Consider the following 15,621-nt stretch of genomic DNA (forward strand, 5'->3'; position numbering starts at 1 on the left):
GCTAATGTTAAAATATGTCAAAAGTTTATTTCTACTTTATTTCTTGTGAAAATAACGTCCTAGCCTGCTTTACTATCTCTTATATATTAAATACTCTTTATTTAAAATATATTTTATTGATTTTTTACAGAGAGGAAGAGAGAGGGATAGAGAGTTAGAAACATCGATGAGAGAGAAACATCGATCAGCTGCCTCTTGCACACCCCCTGCTGGGGATGTGCCCACAACCAAGGTACATGCCCTCGACCAGAATCGAACCTGGGACCCTTGAGTCCGCAGGCCGACGCTCTATCCACTGAGCCAAACCGGTTTCGGCAGTATATTAAATACTCTTTATGTTTCAATAATATCATTTATTCCCTCTATTTCATCCTGGTTTACATTTTAGTAATTGCTTATATGCTTGCTTCCACTGTATAAAATCCCTGTGGCATGAGAGCCATGTCTAAAATTCACACCTGAAGCTTCTACAAGCCTCACTGCTGAGCAGTTATCACTATATAGTACACACATTTTGTGTGTGTGAAGGAATGTGCTCCTTCCTACAGGCTATGGAGGTGGGGGAGCTAAACAATACTCGATTTTAAATAGTTTTATTCAGAGTTACAAGGTATTCTTTTATCTATTCTCTACTTACCTGACTAATAGATACTCGTTTGGGTGGTCTCCCTCTTCTCCTGTTAGCAGTACTGAAGAGAAAGGTGGGTGGATCATCAGGGAAAAAATAAGAAAAATCTTGGTCTGCTATTTTATATGTTGAAAGAGAGGATGCCTTCGTAAAAAAAAGGATAAAATAACATATTAGTAAACCACAAGTAGATATCCTCTAACATGTCATATGACTAACATATTAGACCAGGCCCAAAACATTAAAATTTCTTATGCTATTATGAAGTAATACATATTTTAGTTAGTTTCCTTTAAAAAACTACATAATTAATTTGCTTTACTAGAAAGTAAACCAAAATTGAAATACAATAAACACTCAAGAATGTTTCAACAGTTTCTTAAATTCTAAAACTATTTCAAAATTACATTTACACAAGAATAATTTTTACTTGCTTTGTTTTTGAATAATTTTGTATGAGTTTCTTCTTCTTTTTTTGTTGTTATTAATCCTCACCTGAGGATTTTTTTCCATTTATTTTCTTAGAATGGGAGTGGAAGGGAGGATGGGGGGGGAGGGAGAGAGTGAGAGAAACACTGATGTGAGAGAGATTGGTTGCCTCCTGCACATGCCTGACCAGGGCTGGGTGGAGGGGGGTGTCGGACCTACAACCCAGGTAAGTGCTCTTGACCCTTTGGTGCATGGGCTGATGCTCTAACCACTGAGCTACACTGGTCAGGCTGTATGAGATTTTCTATGTAAATAAATAATCTACATATTTAACATTTAAAATCCATCATATTAACCAATAAATTTTTCTTAACCATTTCCTAACTGCTAAACATTTAGCTCCCCCCTACTCTGTTTGGGGTGATTTTTATGTATCGAATTTTAAAGTTGATCTGGATAAAAGCAGAAATACTGACAAATTCCTATAAAGTTTCAACTCAGAATTTTAGTTCAGAGAAATCAATCTCATTTTTATCAGAAGTGGTGTGGTTCTGGAATAACTGATACATCTAAGAGTTTCTCTCCTTTCACCTTGTATTCAGAACCTTTTCATCTTTTTTATCCATGTCCAACTCTTTTTTATTTTTTATTAGCAATTTTGAAGATTATTTTTTGTCTAATTGCCAAGGTCATCATTCATTCTCTCTCCCTCCATATGTATGTGTATATGTATATGTATGTGATGTGTGTGTGTATATATATCATATATATATGTGTGTGTGTGTGTGTGTGTGTGTGTGTGTATATATATATGTATATATATATATATATATATCCTAATATATGAAAAGCCAGGGGCTGTCAGACCTAAACGACAGAACGGACGACCAAACAAGAGGCTGTGTGGGGCGACCAGGCTGGTGGGGGGGGGGGGGGCCGTGAGGGACGACCAAATGACTGGGCCCTGGGCCCCAGCCAGAGTGCAGTGGCGGAAGGGAGCTCTGGGCCTGGGCTGGGGCGTGGCGGAACTCTGGGTCTCCCGCGACTGGGGGCGTGACTGGCCTTCAAACCTGGGGTCCAGAGCTCTCTTTCGCCACCTCGCCCCTGCAGGGGGGCGGCAGTTAGGGGTGACCAGGCTGGCAGGGAGGGGGCAGTTAGGGGTGACCAGACAAGCAGAGGGGGCAGTTGGGGGTGACCAGGCCAGCAGGGGGGGTAGTTAGAGGCAACCAGGCCAGCAGAGGGGGCAGTTAGGGGCGACCAGGCCGGAAGGAGGGGAAGTTGGGGGCAACCAAGCCAGCAGGAGGGCAGTTAGGGGTGACCAGGCTGGCGGGGGGGGGGGGGGCAGTGAGAGGCGACCAGGCCAGCGGTGGGGGGGAGCAGTGAGGGGAAATCAGGCTGGCATGCAGGTGAGCGACTAGGAGCCAGGATTGTGAGAGGGATCTCGGATTGGAGAGGGTGCAGGCTGGGCTGAGGGGACCCACCCGTGCACAAATTTTGTGCACCGGGCCTCTAGTATATATATATAATTGATTTTAGAGAGAGAGGGAGGGAGAGGGATAGAGAGATACAAACATCGATGAGAGAGAGACATAGATCTGCTGCCTCCTGAACACCCACCATGGGGGATCAAGTTCGAAACTGGGGCATGTGCTCTGACCAAGAATTGAACCAGGGAACGCTTGGTTCATAGGTTGATGCTAAACCACTGAACCACACCGGCCAGGCAAGAATTTTCTTCCTCTTGAAGAAAATATGTGCCATTTACAAAAATATCTTTCAGGAAATGTGTAAGAATATAATGATACACAACTTCATATTATTAACAAAAAATTACTTCTATTGGAATTCAGTTTTCTATACAGTTCCATTTTGGTTGGAACATATCTTTTAATATCTAAAATTCAATTAGTTCTGGCCATCATAAATTAAGAATCTATTAAGATTTTACACAGATTCCATTAAGATGGTTGTCTACTATCCCACTTAAATAACCCCTGAATATACAGAATTGCCCTTTAAGTGTGAATGTAAAGCACATAAGTGGTTTCTTTTCAAACATATATATTAAAAAAAGTCAAAATAGGCTTTAATATATTACTAAGGTTCCTTATTCACATATACATTTTGCACAACACACATAAATACCAATTATCTTTGTGTACTTGCAGGCATTCTTAAAACAGTCTACATTTACCACACTGAATATAACTGTGCTTTGTCGAGGGTGTGAGTGTGTGTCTCTGTGTGTGCGTACATGCATGTGCTTGCACCAGATATCCATTAATAATCTTTTATTATACTCTAAGAGAAAAATGTTTATTGTCACCTTAATTTTCATTTATTTATTAAGTAAAGTTGAACTTCTTTCCATGTTTATTGAATGTTTATTTTCCTTGGGAAATAACTGCTGCTGTCCTTCACTACTTTTCCAATTGGGTTGTTTTTGTTCATTGATACATAAGAGATCTTTGTAAATTAGAGAAATTGGCCAACTGGCTACTTATAATACACATATACAACTATCCTATCTAATAAAAGGGTAATATGCAAATTAACTGTCACTCTGCCACAAAGATGGCAGTGCCCATAGCCACAAGATGGTGGCGGCTGCTGAGAGTGGGCAGTGTGAACGGCCTGGTGGAACGCTTGCTTCATCACCATGGCAACGAGGCAAGTGTTCCACCCTGGCTGTGGAGGGCCCCTCGGCAGTGGGCACGGAGTGGCCGGGGGCATGGGGGTGAACGCTTGTGTCATTGCCCCGGCGATGAGGCAAGCGTTCTGCGCCCTGCCGCAGATGGGCCTCTGGGCCGCGGAGAGCCTCTGTGCAGTGGGCACGGAGTGGCCAGGCCCCACAAAGAGCTACTGGCACACGGATTTGTGCACAGGGCTACTAGTCTATGCTAATAAAAGGGTAATATGTTAATTAGAGCAGACAAAGCCGCAGTGGCTGCGAGGGCCAAGGGCAGGTAGCTGTGAGCCCTGGCGGCTGGCAGTGGCAGCAGCAGCAGGGTGATGTGGGCAGTGCCTTCCCCTGATTGGCTGGTCGCCTCCCGCAGAGGGAGGACATCCCCTGAGCGCTCCTGGACTGTGAGAGGGGGCAGGCCGGGCTGAGGAACGCCCCCCCCCCCCAGTGCACGAATTTTCGTGCACTGGGCTCCTAGTTCATACATAATATTCACTGACTGCCTACCAAACACCAGGCACTATTTTAGCCACTTAACACAAGTATCCAAATTGTTAACTTCTTAAGCATTATTTTACGTGGCTATCTGATATTCAATGCCATAGATAAAGCATAATGGGGGGGGGGGCAGGAGCGGAGTGGAGGGGGTCACTGGGGAGAAAAAGGGGACATGTACAACACTTATTCAACAACTAGTAGCCCACTGCGCAATATCACGTGCAGACCACCCGCCCTTCTGCGGGAGCAGCGGTAACCACGGCGCGCCGCCAGGAGCCGTGCTGCTTCCACGGGAGCCATGCTGCTTCCGTGGGAGGTAGTCCCGCAGTCTCCTCTCTGGGCCTGTGCTCAGCCACGGAGGCTGTGGGCCAGCCCCGTCCCCAGAAGCCCTCCGCAGCCAGGGTGCTGCCACGGCAACGAAGCAAGCATCCCGCCTGGCCTCTCTGCACCCACTGCCCAGAGGCCCTCCGTCACCGTGGTGACGAAGCAAGCATTCTGCCAGGCCGCTCACGCTGCCCGCTCTCAGCGGCAGCCCCTCCAGGACTGGGGGACTCTGACAAGGCTGAGGGGACTGGGCGCCACCATCTTGTGGTTATGGGCACCACCATCTTTGTGACGGAGTGATGGTAAATTTGCATATTACCCTTTTATTAGATAGAATAAGCTTGGAGGCAGCCAATCAATGATTCTCTCTCATCACTGATGTTTCTATCTCTATCCCTCTATCTTCCTCTCTGAAGTCAATAAGAGAAATATTAAAAAAAGAGAATGCATAACATTAAAATTGGTTTCATTTCATTTTTTTTTTTTTAGTTAACCAAATGTCCCAGCTTTATTTTATTTATTTTTCATTGATTTTTAGAAAGAGTGGAAGGAAGGGAAGGAAAGAGACAGAGACAGACAGAGAGATAAATCATAAATGTGAGAGAGACACATTGATTGTCTCCTACATGTGTGTGGGATCAAACATGCAACGAAGGTATGTGCCCTTGACTGGGAATCAAGACCCTTTGGTGCACAAGCTGATGCTCTAACCACTGAGTCACACTGGCCAGGGCCCAGTTTTATTTAATAAATAATCTATCTTGGTCTCTAGTGATTACTAATCTACTTTTTCATTTATTTCTTTTGATGTAACATTTAGATATAATGAAATGTATCAATCTTAAGCATACAATAGCTGATTTCTGATGCATGTATATATCTCCCTTACCCATTCTATTGCCTTTTTACTTAGATTTAGCATTTATCCCAATGTGTGTTAAATATTTCTCTCTTTTTATATGTGTGTTATAATAAAACTTTATTTATAAAACCAGGCAGCTAGCAGGAATTTGCCCACTGGTGCTAACTTGCCAACCCTTGATCTGGTGACAAAAATTACTACCATCACTTGAGGAAGACAGAAGTGAAGCCCCAAAAGGTTATTTTACTTACTTATCCAAGGTCTCACAGACAAATTACAGAATGTGAATTCAAATTAGTACTACTCAAATTTATTTTAAAATATATCAACCAATAAACTATTTATATATATAAAAGGCTAAGTGTTCGTCCATCCAACCAGTAGCTATGACGTGCACTGACCATCAGGGGGCAGATGTTCAATGCAGGAGCTACCATGACTCACACTGGCCATCTACACTAAAAAAAGAGAAACATGCAAATTGACCATCACTCTGCTATACCCACCAGCCAATCAGAAGGGAATATGCAAATTAGAAGGACAAAGATGGCAGCTGCCCAGCTGCTCCAGGCGCGGAGTGGCCCGGCGGGGCAGGACACCTGCTATAAGAGGGAGGGCAGGGGGTGAAGGGATCTACAGGAGCGGCACTCCGGCCGGCCACAGCGAAGGACTAAGAGTGCAGACTCCGGAGTCTGCAGCGAAGACGAAGATAGCAGACTCCGGTGAAGATGAAGATGGCAGACTCCAGTCTGAGTCTGCAGCGAAGATGGCAGACTCCAGCTGGAGTCTGCAGCGAAGACGAAGATGGCAGACTCCGGCCTGAGTCTGCAGCGAAGATGGCAGACTCCAGTCAGAGTCTGCAGCCGAGATGGCAGACTCCAGCTGGAGTCTGCAGCAAAGACGAAGGTGGCAGACTCTGGCTGGAGCCTGCAGCAAAGACAAAGAAGGCAGACTCTGGCCGGAGCGAAGGCCTGGGTCCCGGGTGCCAGAGGAAAACCAGAGCTGGAAGCCAAGGGAAGAAAGACGTATTGCACGAATCTCTTCGTGCAACAAGCCACTAGTTTAAAAATAAACAGCACCACGGACCTGGCGCCGACAAACCAATACTCGGCTTCCCCCAAGTGGGACACAGGCCCTGCCACCATCCCAGAGCGACACCCCACCAAATCGCAGCCAACACTGCCAAAACCCCATGGCGCAAAATGCAGCCCACACCCCAGCCCAGCCCGGAAACGGTTGCTGTGGGTGCTGGGTGCTAACGTCACATAGCAATGCCTGGCTTCCTCTCCCTAGAGACTAGCCTCCTTGCAGTTTCTTCAGCCCAGGAACTTGACTTGCTTTATAGTCAGGTGCAAACATTTTACAGTTTAACAATATGTTTGTGAAGTGTTTTCCTATGCCTCATCTCAGTTGATCCTAACAGAAGTCCTGGAACAAGTAGATAGGAGACTCTGTAGAATCCTATTTTCTTTTCATTAGCCGGAAAGTGGAGATTTAGAAAGCTTAGAAACTTGACCTGACTGAAAATAAGTAAGAAATGGTGGACCTTAAAAATGACTTCAGGTTTTCTCACTGCACAGAATATAGTCAAACAGTGCTGCAGTTAAATATTTTACTCTTTGTTCTCCCTACATGATCTACAATAATAATCTGCTTTGTATTGATATTTACTGCTGTGTTGCTGACAATTACCTGAGAAGTTGAGGTACTTCACTGGGCTGGAAAAAGTTTAGCTACATCAGAAAGCAGGTCTAACTAAGCAAGTTTATTCTATATAGACTAGAGGCCCGATGCACGAAGATTCATCCAAGAATGGGCCTTCCTTACCCGGGCTGCCGGCACTGCCTTTGCTCTGGCCCGGTGCCGCCATTCAGCCTTCCCACGCTGCCCAGAGGCCTGGAGTGGCTGGGGCGGTGCAGAACGCCTGCGTCATCGCCATGGCAACGATGCAAGCAAGCATATCACCCGGCCCCCTTGGCGCCTGCGTATGCAAATTAACCCAACACCTTTGTTGGGTTAATTTGCATACTCACTCCTGATTGGCTGGTGGGAGTCATGAAGGTACAGTCAATTTGCATCTTACTCTTTTATTAGTGTAGATAAAAGGCTAAGTTGATTCGTGCATGTGTGATACATATAAAGCTCTCGATGGCACCAATCGCATGCGTGTGTTTTGATCTGTCATTGGTGATTGTGAATTTGGTTGACACTTCTGTTATAGAGAAAGGGTGAATACTAATATTAAAATATTTCTTCTAAGTAATTTCCTTTCAATGTGCACGAATCCATGCACTAGGACACTAGTAGTAATATAAAAAATAGAGTAATTTAATCACTCACTATTTTTTTTAGTATTTTGATAAATAAATTTTATATCTTTTTTATTAAATTGATTAGAGTGACATTGGTCAATATGATCATATAGGTATCAAGTGTGGGTCTCTATATTACAAAAATCTGAATATTGTACTGTGTGCTCACCTCCCAAAGTTAAATCTTGTTTGGTCACCATATATTAGGACCCCCTTATACCCTCCACTCCCTTCCCTCTTGCAACACCACACTGCTGCTTGTGTTTTTCTCCTTTTTAAGAATTCGTTTTATCATTTAACTTTTTCTAGTGTACAATGTGCAGTTTACAAAATTTATTCGCCCCCCTTTAACAGTTATGAATAAATTATAATCTTAGTATTGGTCTTTGATGTTCTTTTTATTATATAAACTAGTGGCCCGGTGCACGAAATTCGTGCACAGGGAGGGGGTGTCCCTCAGCCCAGCCTGCACCCTCTCCAATCTGGGACCCCTCGGGGGATGTCCCTGTGGGATCGGGCCTAAACCGGCAGTTGGACATCCCTCTCACAATCTGGACTGCTGGCTCCTAACCACTCACCTTCCTGCCTGCCCGATCGCCCCTAACCACTCTGCCTGTTGGCCTGCTCGCCCCCAACTGTTCCCCCTCCCCCGCTGGTCTGATCGCTCCCAAATGCCCTCCCCTGCCAGCCTCATGGCCCTCAACTGCCCTCCCCGGCCGGCCTCCTGGCCCCCAACTGCCCTCAGCCAGAGGCCCATCTGCTCCATGCCCACTGCCCAGAGGCCCTCCGCGGCCGGGGTGGAATGCTTGTCGCCGCAGCAATGAAGCAAGCATTCCGCCAAGCCACTCATGTTGACCACTCTCAGCGGCCACCTCCCCCGGGACTGGGGGACGCTGGCAGGGCTGAGAGGACTGGGCGCCACCATCTTGTGGCTATGGGTGCCACCATCTTTGTGGAGTGATGGTTAATTTGCATATTACCCTTTTATTAGATAGGATTGTTCTCCTATCTAGTAGGATCTATTTCAGCATTGTTCTTTGATCTATTTTTGTGAGTCATAACCACACTATTAGGAAATTACAGTTACCCCACCCCCAAAAGCCTTTCTTTTTCCAAGTTTTCCTTCTATTCTCACCTGGTTAATCATTTTTACCAGGAAAAAAAGTGGCAGTACCTGTACCATCTAGCAATTCTAGAAATTGCAAAAAACAGTATCTAATCCAATCCTATATAATAAAAGGTAAAAGGGTAATATGCAAATCAACTGAACAGTGGAACGATCAGTCGCTATGACACGCATTGACTACCAGGGGGCAGACGCTCAATGCAGGAGCTGTCCCCTGGTGGTCAGTGTGCTCCCACAGGGGGAGCACTGCTTAGCCACAAGCCGGGCTGATGGTGCTGCGGCGGGAACCTATCCCGCCTCTACGGCAGTGCTAAGGATGTCCAACTCTGAGTTAGCGAGGAGTGGGCCTAAGCCATCAGTTGGACAACCCCCAAGGCTCCCAAACTGCTAAAGGGAGCAGGCCGGGCTGAAGGGACCCCCTTGCCCCCCCACCGAATGCATGAATGTCATGCACCGGGCCTCTAGGATGTAAAGAAAATTACTAAAAATTGGCTCTAGGTAAAAAGAGCTGTTTTTAACCAATTCTGAATGAACATTTCTGCAATATTATAACTTTACCAGTGGCCCTGTGCACAGATTCATGCAAATTGAAAGGGAATTAATTAGAAGGTGGCCGGCAGGGCAGGATTGGGCAAGACAGGCCAGACATGCCCTATAGCCAACCTCCCGCTGTTCTTCCCCTGCCCGCTGCACCTGGGGTGGTGCCATGGCTCAAAGGGCATCTGCGGTCACCGAAGCTCAGCAATAAACCAGATTTGGGGCCGACAGTGCCCCAGCAACAACATAACCCACAGCCGAAGGTGAAATCGCACAGCCCTGCAAGGAATTGGGCTCCCTCCTCTCTGGTTTGGGGGTGCATCACCCGAGAACTGCTGCTGCCAAGTCACTGCAGCTCGGCAGTTCCTGCTTTGAGTGTCTGCCCCCTGGTGGGCAATGCATGTCATACCTACCGGCTGGTCGGATGGTCACTTAGCCTTTTACCAGTATATATATAGAAATCACACTATTCATTTCTCCTTTTTTCTTCTTTCTAACAAATAATTACACTATTCTAATTACCTTAATTTTAATGACCCCATCTTGAGTTTCACAGTGTTGCTTTAGAAAAAGCTTTAGTTTATCACGAGAAAATAGGTGTTTTCTCCGGCTAAAGGGGAAAAAAGGAGAGCAAAGTGTTAATATCAAAGAACTCAATCCGAACTCCATAATCTCTGTAAATCCATAACCTCAATTTCAAGCCTAGAAAATGACATTTCATTTTGTAAGAATGTTTTTGTAGAAGTAGCAAGAAACTTTATACAAAAGTACTTAGCAGAATGTTATAAAATCTACTTGATTGGATCTATTATAAAAGTCCATTAAAATAGTATATGCATTTATTGCTTAGGAACCACTTAGAAATAAACCTCAAGGAAAATATACTATGAAGAGTAAACCAAATCTTATAAAATTAGACGATCATTCCTACAAGTTATCACCATTAAAAATCTTTAAAAAATTAAAATCAGTAGGCTATCTCAGTAACACTAAGTAAATCAACATTCAAATGGATATTGTGAATAGAGTAGGACATGGGTTTTATCAAATTCTAAAATATTTTGTGTTTAAACTTCATATGGCAGCCAATAAATTCATGGGATTAAAATGAAAGAGAATTAGAATTTTTAAAATTCTAATAATATACTATTTCTGATTCTCCCTTGCTCCCAAATTAAAAAAGAGTAACTATAACAGTAACAAACACCACTACAACAAAACAAAAAACAAATGACACACAAGTATTTCTGGAGTTTCTGGAAAGCAAATGATTTAATTCCATTCAATGTCTTCCTATCAAGAAAAAGCCACATTAAAAGCTTCTATCCTATATAATAAAGAGATAATATGCAAATTGACTGTCACTTTAACACACAAGATGGCCACCCCCATGCAGTCAAAGATGGCTGCCCCCATGTGCACACAAGATGGCTGGCAGGGGAGGGCAGTTGGGAGGGACCAGGCCTGCAAGGGAGGGCAGTTGGAGGCGACCAGGCCTGCAGGGGAAGGCAGTTGGGGGGACCAGGCCTGCAGGTGAGGGCAGTTGGGGGGGGACCAGGCCTACAGGGGAGGACATTTAGGAGCGACCAGGTAGGCAGGGGAGGGTAGTTAGGGGTGACCAGGCTGGCAGGGGAAGGTAGTTAGGGGCATTCGGGCCAGCAGGGGAAGGCAGTTAGGGTGACCAGGCCTGCAGGGGAGGGCAGTTATGGGAGACCAGGCTGGCAGGGGAGGGCAGATAGGGGCAATCGGGCCAGCCGGGGAGCAGTTAGGCGTTGCTCAGGCTGGTAGGGGAGTGGTTAGGGGGTGATCAGGCTGGAAGGCAGAAGTGGTTAGGAGCCAGCAGTCCTGGATTGTGAGAGGGATGTCCCAGATTGGAGAGTTTGCAGGCTGGGCTGAGGGACACCCCCCCACCCCCACCCCCAACCCCCAACCCCATGCATGAATTTCGTGCCCCGGGCCTCTAGTGAGTAAATAAACTATTAAAAAGTTTTTAAGTAAAGGCCCTCCCAAAAATAATATTACCACTTTTCTTCAAACACATGAGTATATATGGACAACAGGGATGAGAAAATAAGTAGAAACATTTTACATCAAACAAAAATGCAAGATGGACTCCTATGTGGCAAGTTGATAGTAGGCTGATAATGTCAACTTATTCAGATGACTAAGAGCCTAACCTCAGCAGGCAAAAATAGGGATTTTCCCTATGTATAGTGCTGATTCTTTTATTAACCGCTCACTACCTCTCTCTTGATTAGGTCTCAAAGAGGAATTTTTAAAGATACTCAATTTTTATTATTTAACTTTCTCAAGAAATTAGTAGAGACTGATTGGATGCTTGTATCTAATGAATAAATTATTACAAACGTGACTGACATATTTGTAAGCACCATCAAATTTCTCAGCTTTGAAAATTGAGTTCTCTCATGAGAAGTACTTCATAAATAGGATCCTTCATAATTTCTTAGATGTGAAGACTATTTGGGGTTACTTACAAATCTAAATAAAGGGCTCATGGAGTCCATTAAGATTCATTTTATCTGTCTATGAGCATATAAATGTACATTTATTTTTAAAAAAGAAGCAACCACTTAAAAGTTGTTTTATATCAAATCTTCTTAACCTAATATAATCAAATCAGCATAGAGAAGATACTGAATTTTACCTGATTTGTGTGGCTTTAACAATAGCACACTCAAATAATTCTTTTTTAGTGGCTTGTACTTTGTACTTGAATAATAAGGGATCAATTGCATCTCTTTTCTTCCTAAAAAGAGTAGAGAAGAGATAGAAATCAGTTAATAATCTCTTTGGAAAGGTGAGGTTTTAAATAGAAATCTAGTTCCTAAGAACATACCATAACAGAACCTAAAATATTTTTATATTTTCTTTTCTTTTCTTTTAATCCTCACCCGAAGATTTTTTTCCACTGATCTTCAGAAAGAGCGTGAAGGGAGAGAGGAAGAGAGAGAGGAAGGGAAGGAGGGAAAAAGGAGGGAAGTGAAGAAGAAGAAGAAGGGAGAGAGAATAACATCAATGTGAGAGAGATACATCGATTGGTTGTCTCCTACACTCTCCCAGACCGGGACGGGGATTGAACCTGCTACTGAAGTATGTGCCCTTGACCAGGAATGGAACCCCCGAGCTGCTTTGGTCCCTGGGTCAATGCTCTAACCACTGAGAAAAAACTGGCCAGGGCTGTGTATTTTAATTTTAACTAGAATTTTAAATGTTATTGATATTCCTCACCATTCTATTAGCCAAAATAGTAAAAAGCACTATTTTGTTAGGTAGGTACTCTAATTTATCATTCAATAAAATTTTCCTTGGGTGAAGAAAATAGTTAGAAATGACTTAGCACAAAGTATCCAGTTTAATTTAAATTAATAAACAAACAAATAGCTCTTATATTTGCTTTTAAACTTTCTTCTTCATAGCTTTGTAATTCAAGAACTAAAGTAGAGATAATGGAATTTATCCTATTTTAAGAATTGGCAAAAAAGTACACATTTAAAACCTCCACTCCCATCAACTTATCTTTTCTTCCCTTTGAGGGTGCATTCATTCATTCATTCATTCATTTAGTTAGTAAGTGTCAACATGCTATAATACGGATGTACTTTAAAAAATAATACAAAGTGAAATAAGCCAGACACAAAAGAACAAATATTATATGATCCCACTTATATGAAAATATGTAATTAATGCCACTAAATTATACGTTTAAAATGGCAAGTGATTATGTTATACATGTTCTCTCTCTTTCTTTCCCTCTGCCTCACCCTTTCTCCCACAAAATGCTGGTGATCATTTTGAGCACCTAGGCTCATTTCCAATATCCTGCTTTAGTATATCTTGCAGGTATTATGAACTATTTTATACTTTCCTAACTCAACTTCTATTTCTCCTCAATGATATAAGAATATGACTATCTACCCTTACAGAATGCGTCTGAGGAATAAATAAGACAACATATGTGGGTGCCGTTACACAGTTTAACTCATGGAAAATGCCACCTACTAAAACATAAGAAAATCCAGATTATGTTTTGTTTGGAGGGATCAACCAAGAAGTAAATCACTTAAGTTAGGGAATTAATAGAAATAACTCAACAGATGCTCTGGCCGGTGGTCAGAGCATCGGCCCAAGCACCAAAGGATTTCAGTTCGATTCTGGTCAAGGGCGAGTACCTGGGCTGCAGGTTCAATCACCCGCCCCCTCTGGGCATGTGTAGGAGGCAACCAATCAATGTGTCTCTCTCACATTGATGTTTCTCTCTCTCCCTTTTTCTCTCTTCCTCCCTCCCTTCCACTCTCTCTAAAAATCAATGGAAAAAATATCCTTGGGTGAGGATTAACAACAACAACAAAAAGAAATAGCTCAACAGAGTAAAGGTCCACAGATGTCTATGTTTCACCCTTCCTGATATCTCAGGATATAGCAGTAACAATCTATAAACAACCTGGCATTTTATGATGTTGATGTACAGTGAAAGCTCAGATTCTTTGAGAATCACAAACTGGTTAAAAATATCTATGACTAAATAATAGACCAGCTTACTCATTTTTCCTATATCAAGGGTTTATTCCTATGGCTAAATCCAATTACACTTTGTAATGAGCTTGTTATAAGTGGCACAAGTGAGATTGACCAATAGAAATACTCCTCTAAATGCTACATATAACAGGCAAAATATTCACTTACTAATTGGGATTCTGAATTAATTTGCTTTGTACTCAAGGTAAGAAATTAGCCACAAAATATGTAGGTAGCTCTTATTCAAATCTAAAAAGAAGGGAAAGGACATTAATGCACCGAATAAGAGAGTGCTAAACCTAAGAAGCTAGACATTCCTCATCTCAAAACACATAAAAGATTTAGAAGAGTATATTAAATAATCTTAAATAAATTATTTTAAAAAGAAAAAATTAGATAAACAAATGCTTACCATATTTAAACATCAATTTAAAAAATATCTTTTACATACAAAATCTGTACTTAACTGTTCAAGACTTATCTACTATGTAACTAAATCTAAGGGTTACAATCCTTGCTATAGTCCAAAAATAAAAATAAATCACATGAACTACTTTCAGAGTTGCTAAAGAACATACATTAACTACCACAATATCCACTAATGTTGCATGCCAAACTATGTATTCAATAAGACACACAGACAAGTGACCTATTAATTCCTTTTTCTGCTTAATAACAGCAACTCAAGAAAAAAAAAAAAAGAGATGTATCAAAAGACTTATTATATAGGACCAAACCATGTTTCATTCACTCACCCCAAAATAATTTTTTTTCTGTCAGGCAATGCATTAGTTAGATGACCTCGTGCAAAGCCAATTAACCTTTCTAAGGCGCAGATTCTTGTTAAGTAAAAATAATAATACTCTTTCAGAACGACAAACATGCAAATCAAGCACTTAGCACAGTGCCAGGACACAGTACATGCTCAAATTATAGCTATGGATACAATAATTCAAGTCAGACAAAACGAGAACTTGAATTACAAGGTTTTGAGGATAGAACCTGTCACTAGTATTTTCAGGAGCAAAGGAGTTAAAGGAAGTATTTAAGAGTGGCCTCCTGTTTCTTATTTGATTATGGTACTATTCACTGAAAAGAGGGAAGAAGAAGATAAGACAGGCTGGAGAAAACTTTTTTAAGTCTGAGATTCCTAAAAGGTAGAGCGGGGACAGAATGGAGCAGTGAAGAATTAGGTAGTTGTAGAGAACAGGAGGGAGCTGAGCTAAAACACTTAAACAGACTCTTAATCAGTTGAGGACTTGGCAGAGATTTTAAATTTACCTGCAGGGATTGCTAATCTAGATGTGTTTGTGTGCTTTTTCTCCAAGAGCACTCAGCTGAATAAGGCTGCCAAATGAATGCATTTCAGAAAGTTACAGAATTTCTTTACCACGTGTATCACAAAGTGAGTAAGTCTAATAAAATACAGAATGAATTTTCCCAAGTAAACAAAAGCAGAATTTGTAAATACAATTGAATGAGATGAGCTTCAATTGCTCTTAAACTGCTAACTAGAGTTGACTACGTTTCAGTTTTACAAACTCTAACATGTTGTAGAACCACATTGTTTAGCTGAATAGCATACCACAGTATGACTAGAAAAGAATAAGGAAGGGATTAAAGAAAAAATGGTTTTCAATGGTATGTCATTAGCCACTCTGATATACATTTTAAAATGAATAAAAA

The 15,621-nt window shown here is 42.3% G+C and overlaps 1 protein-coding gene across 7 annotated transcripts in view; it reads right to left on the reverse strand.

Moving 5' to 3' along the window:
- The window catches only part of BAZ1A (bromodomain adjacent to zinc finger domain 1A), a 104,923-nt gene that overhangs the window by 54,064 nt on the left and 35,238 nt on the right, over positions 1-15,621 (reverse strand). For 6 of the 7 annotated variants that reach the window (XM_054716532.1, XM_054716533.1, XM_054716535.1 and 3 more), the window contains 3 exons: positions 12,065-12,166; positions 9,922-10,009; positions 638-772 (listed from right to left, as the gene is read on the reverse strand). In XM_054716532.1, the coding sequence (XP_054572507.1) occupies positions 638-772; positions 9,922-10,009; positions 12,065-12,166 (325 nt within the window). The remainder of the gene's footprint in view (positions 1-637; positions 773-9,921; positions 10,010-12,064; positions 12,167-15,621) is intronic. The other variant, XM_054716534.1, reaches the window with a different exon arrangement.

The sequence above is a fragment of the Eptesicus fuscus genome, chromosome 5 (assembly GCF_027574615.1).
Source record: "Eptesicus fuscus isolate TK198812 chromosome 5, DD_ASM_mEF_20220401, whole genome shotgun sequence".
Lineage (NCBI taxonomy): Eukaryota > Metazoa > Chordata > Mammalia > Chiroptera > Vespertilionidae > Eptesicus > Eptesicus fuscus.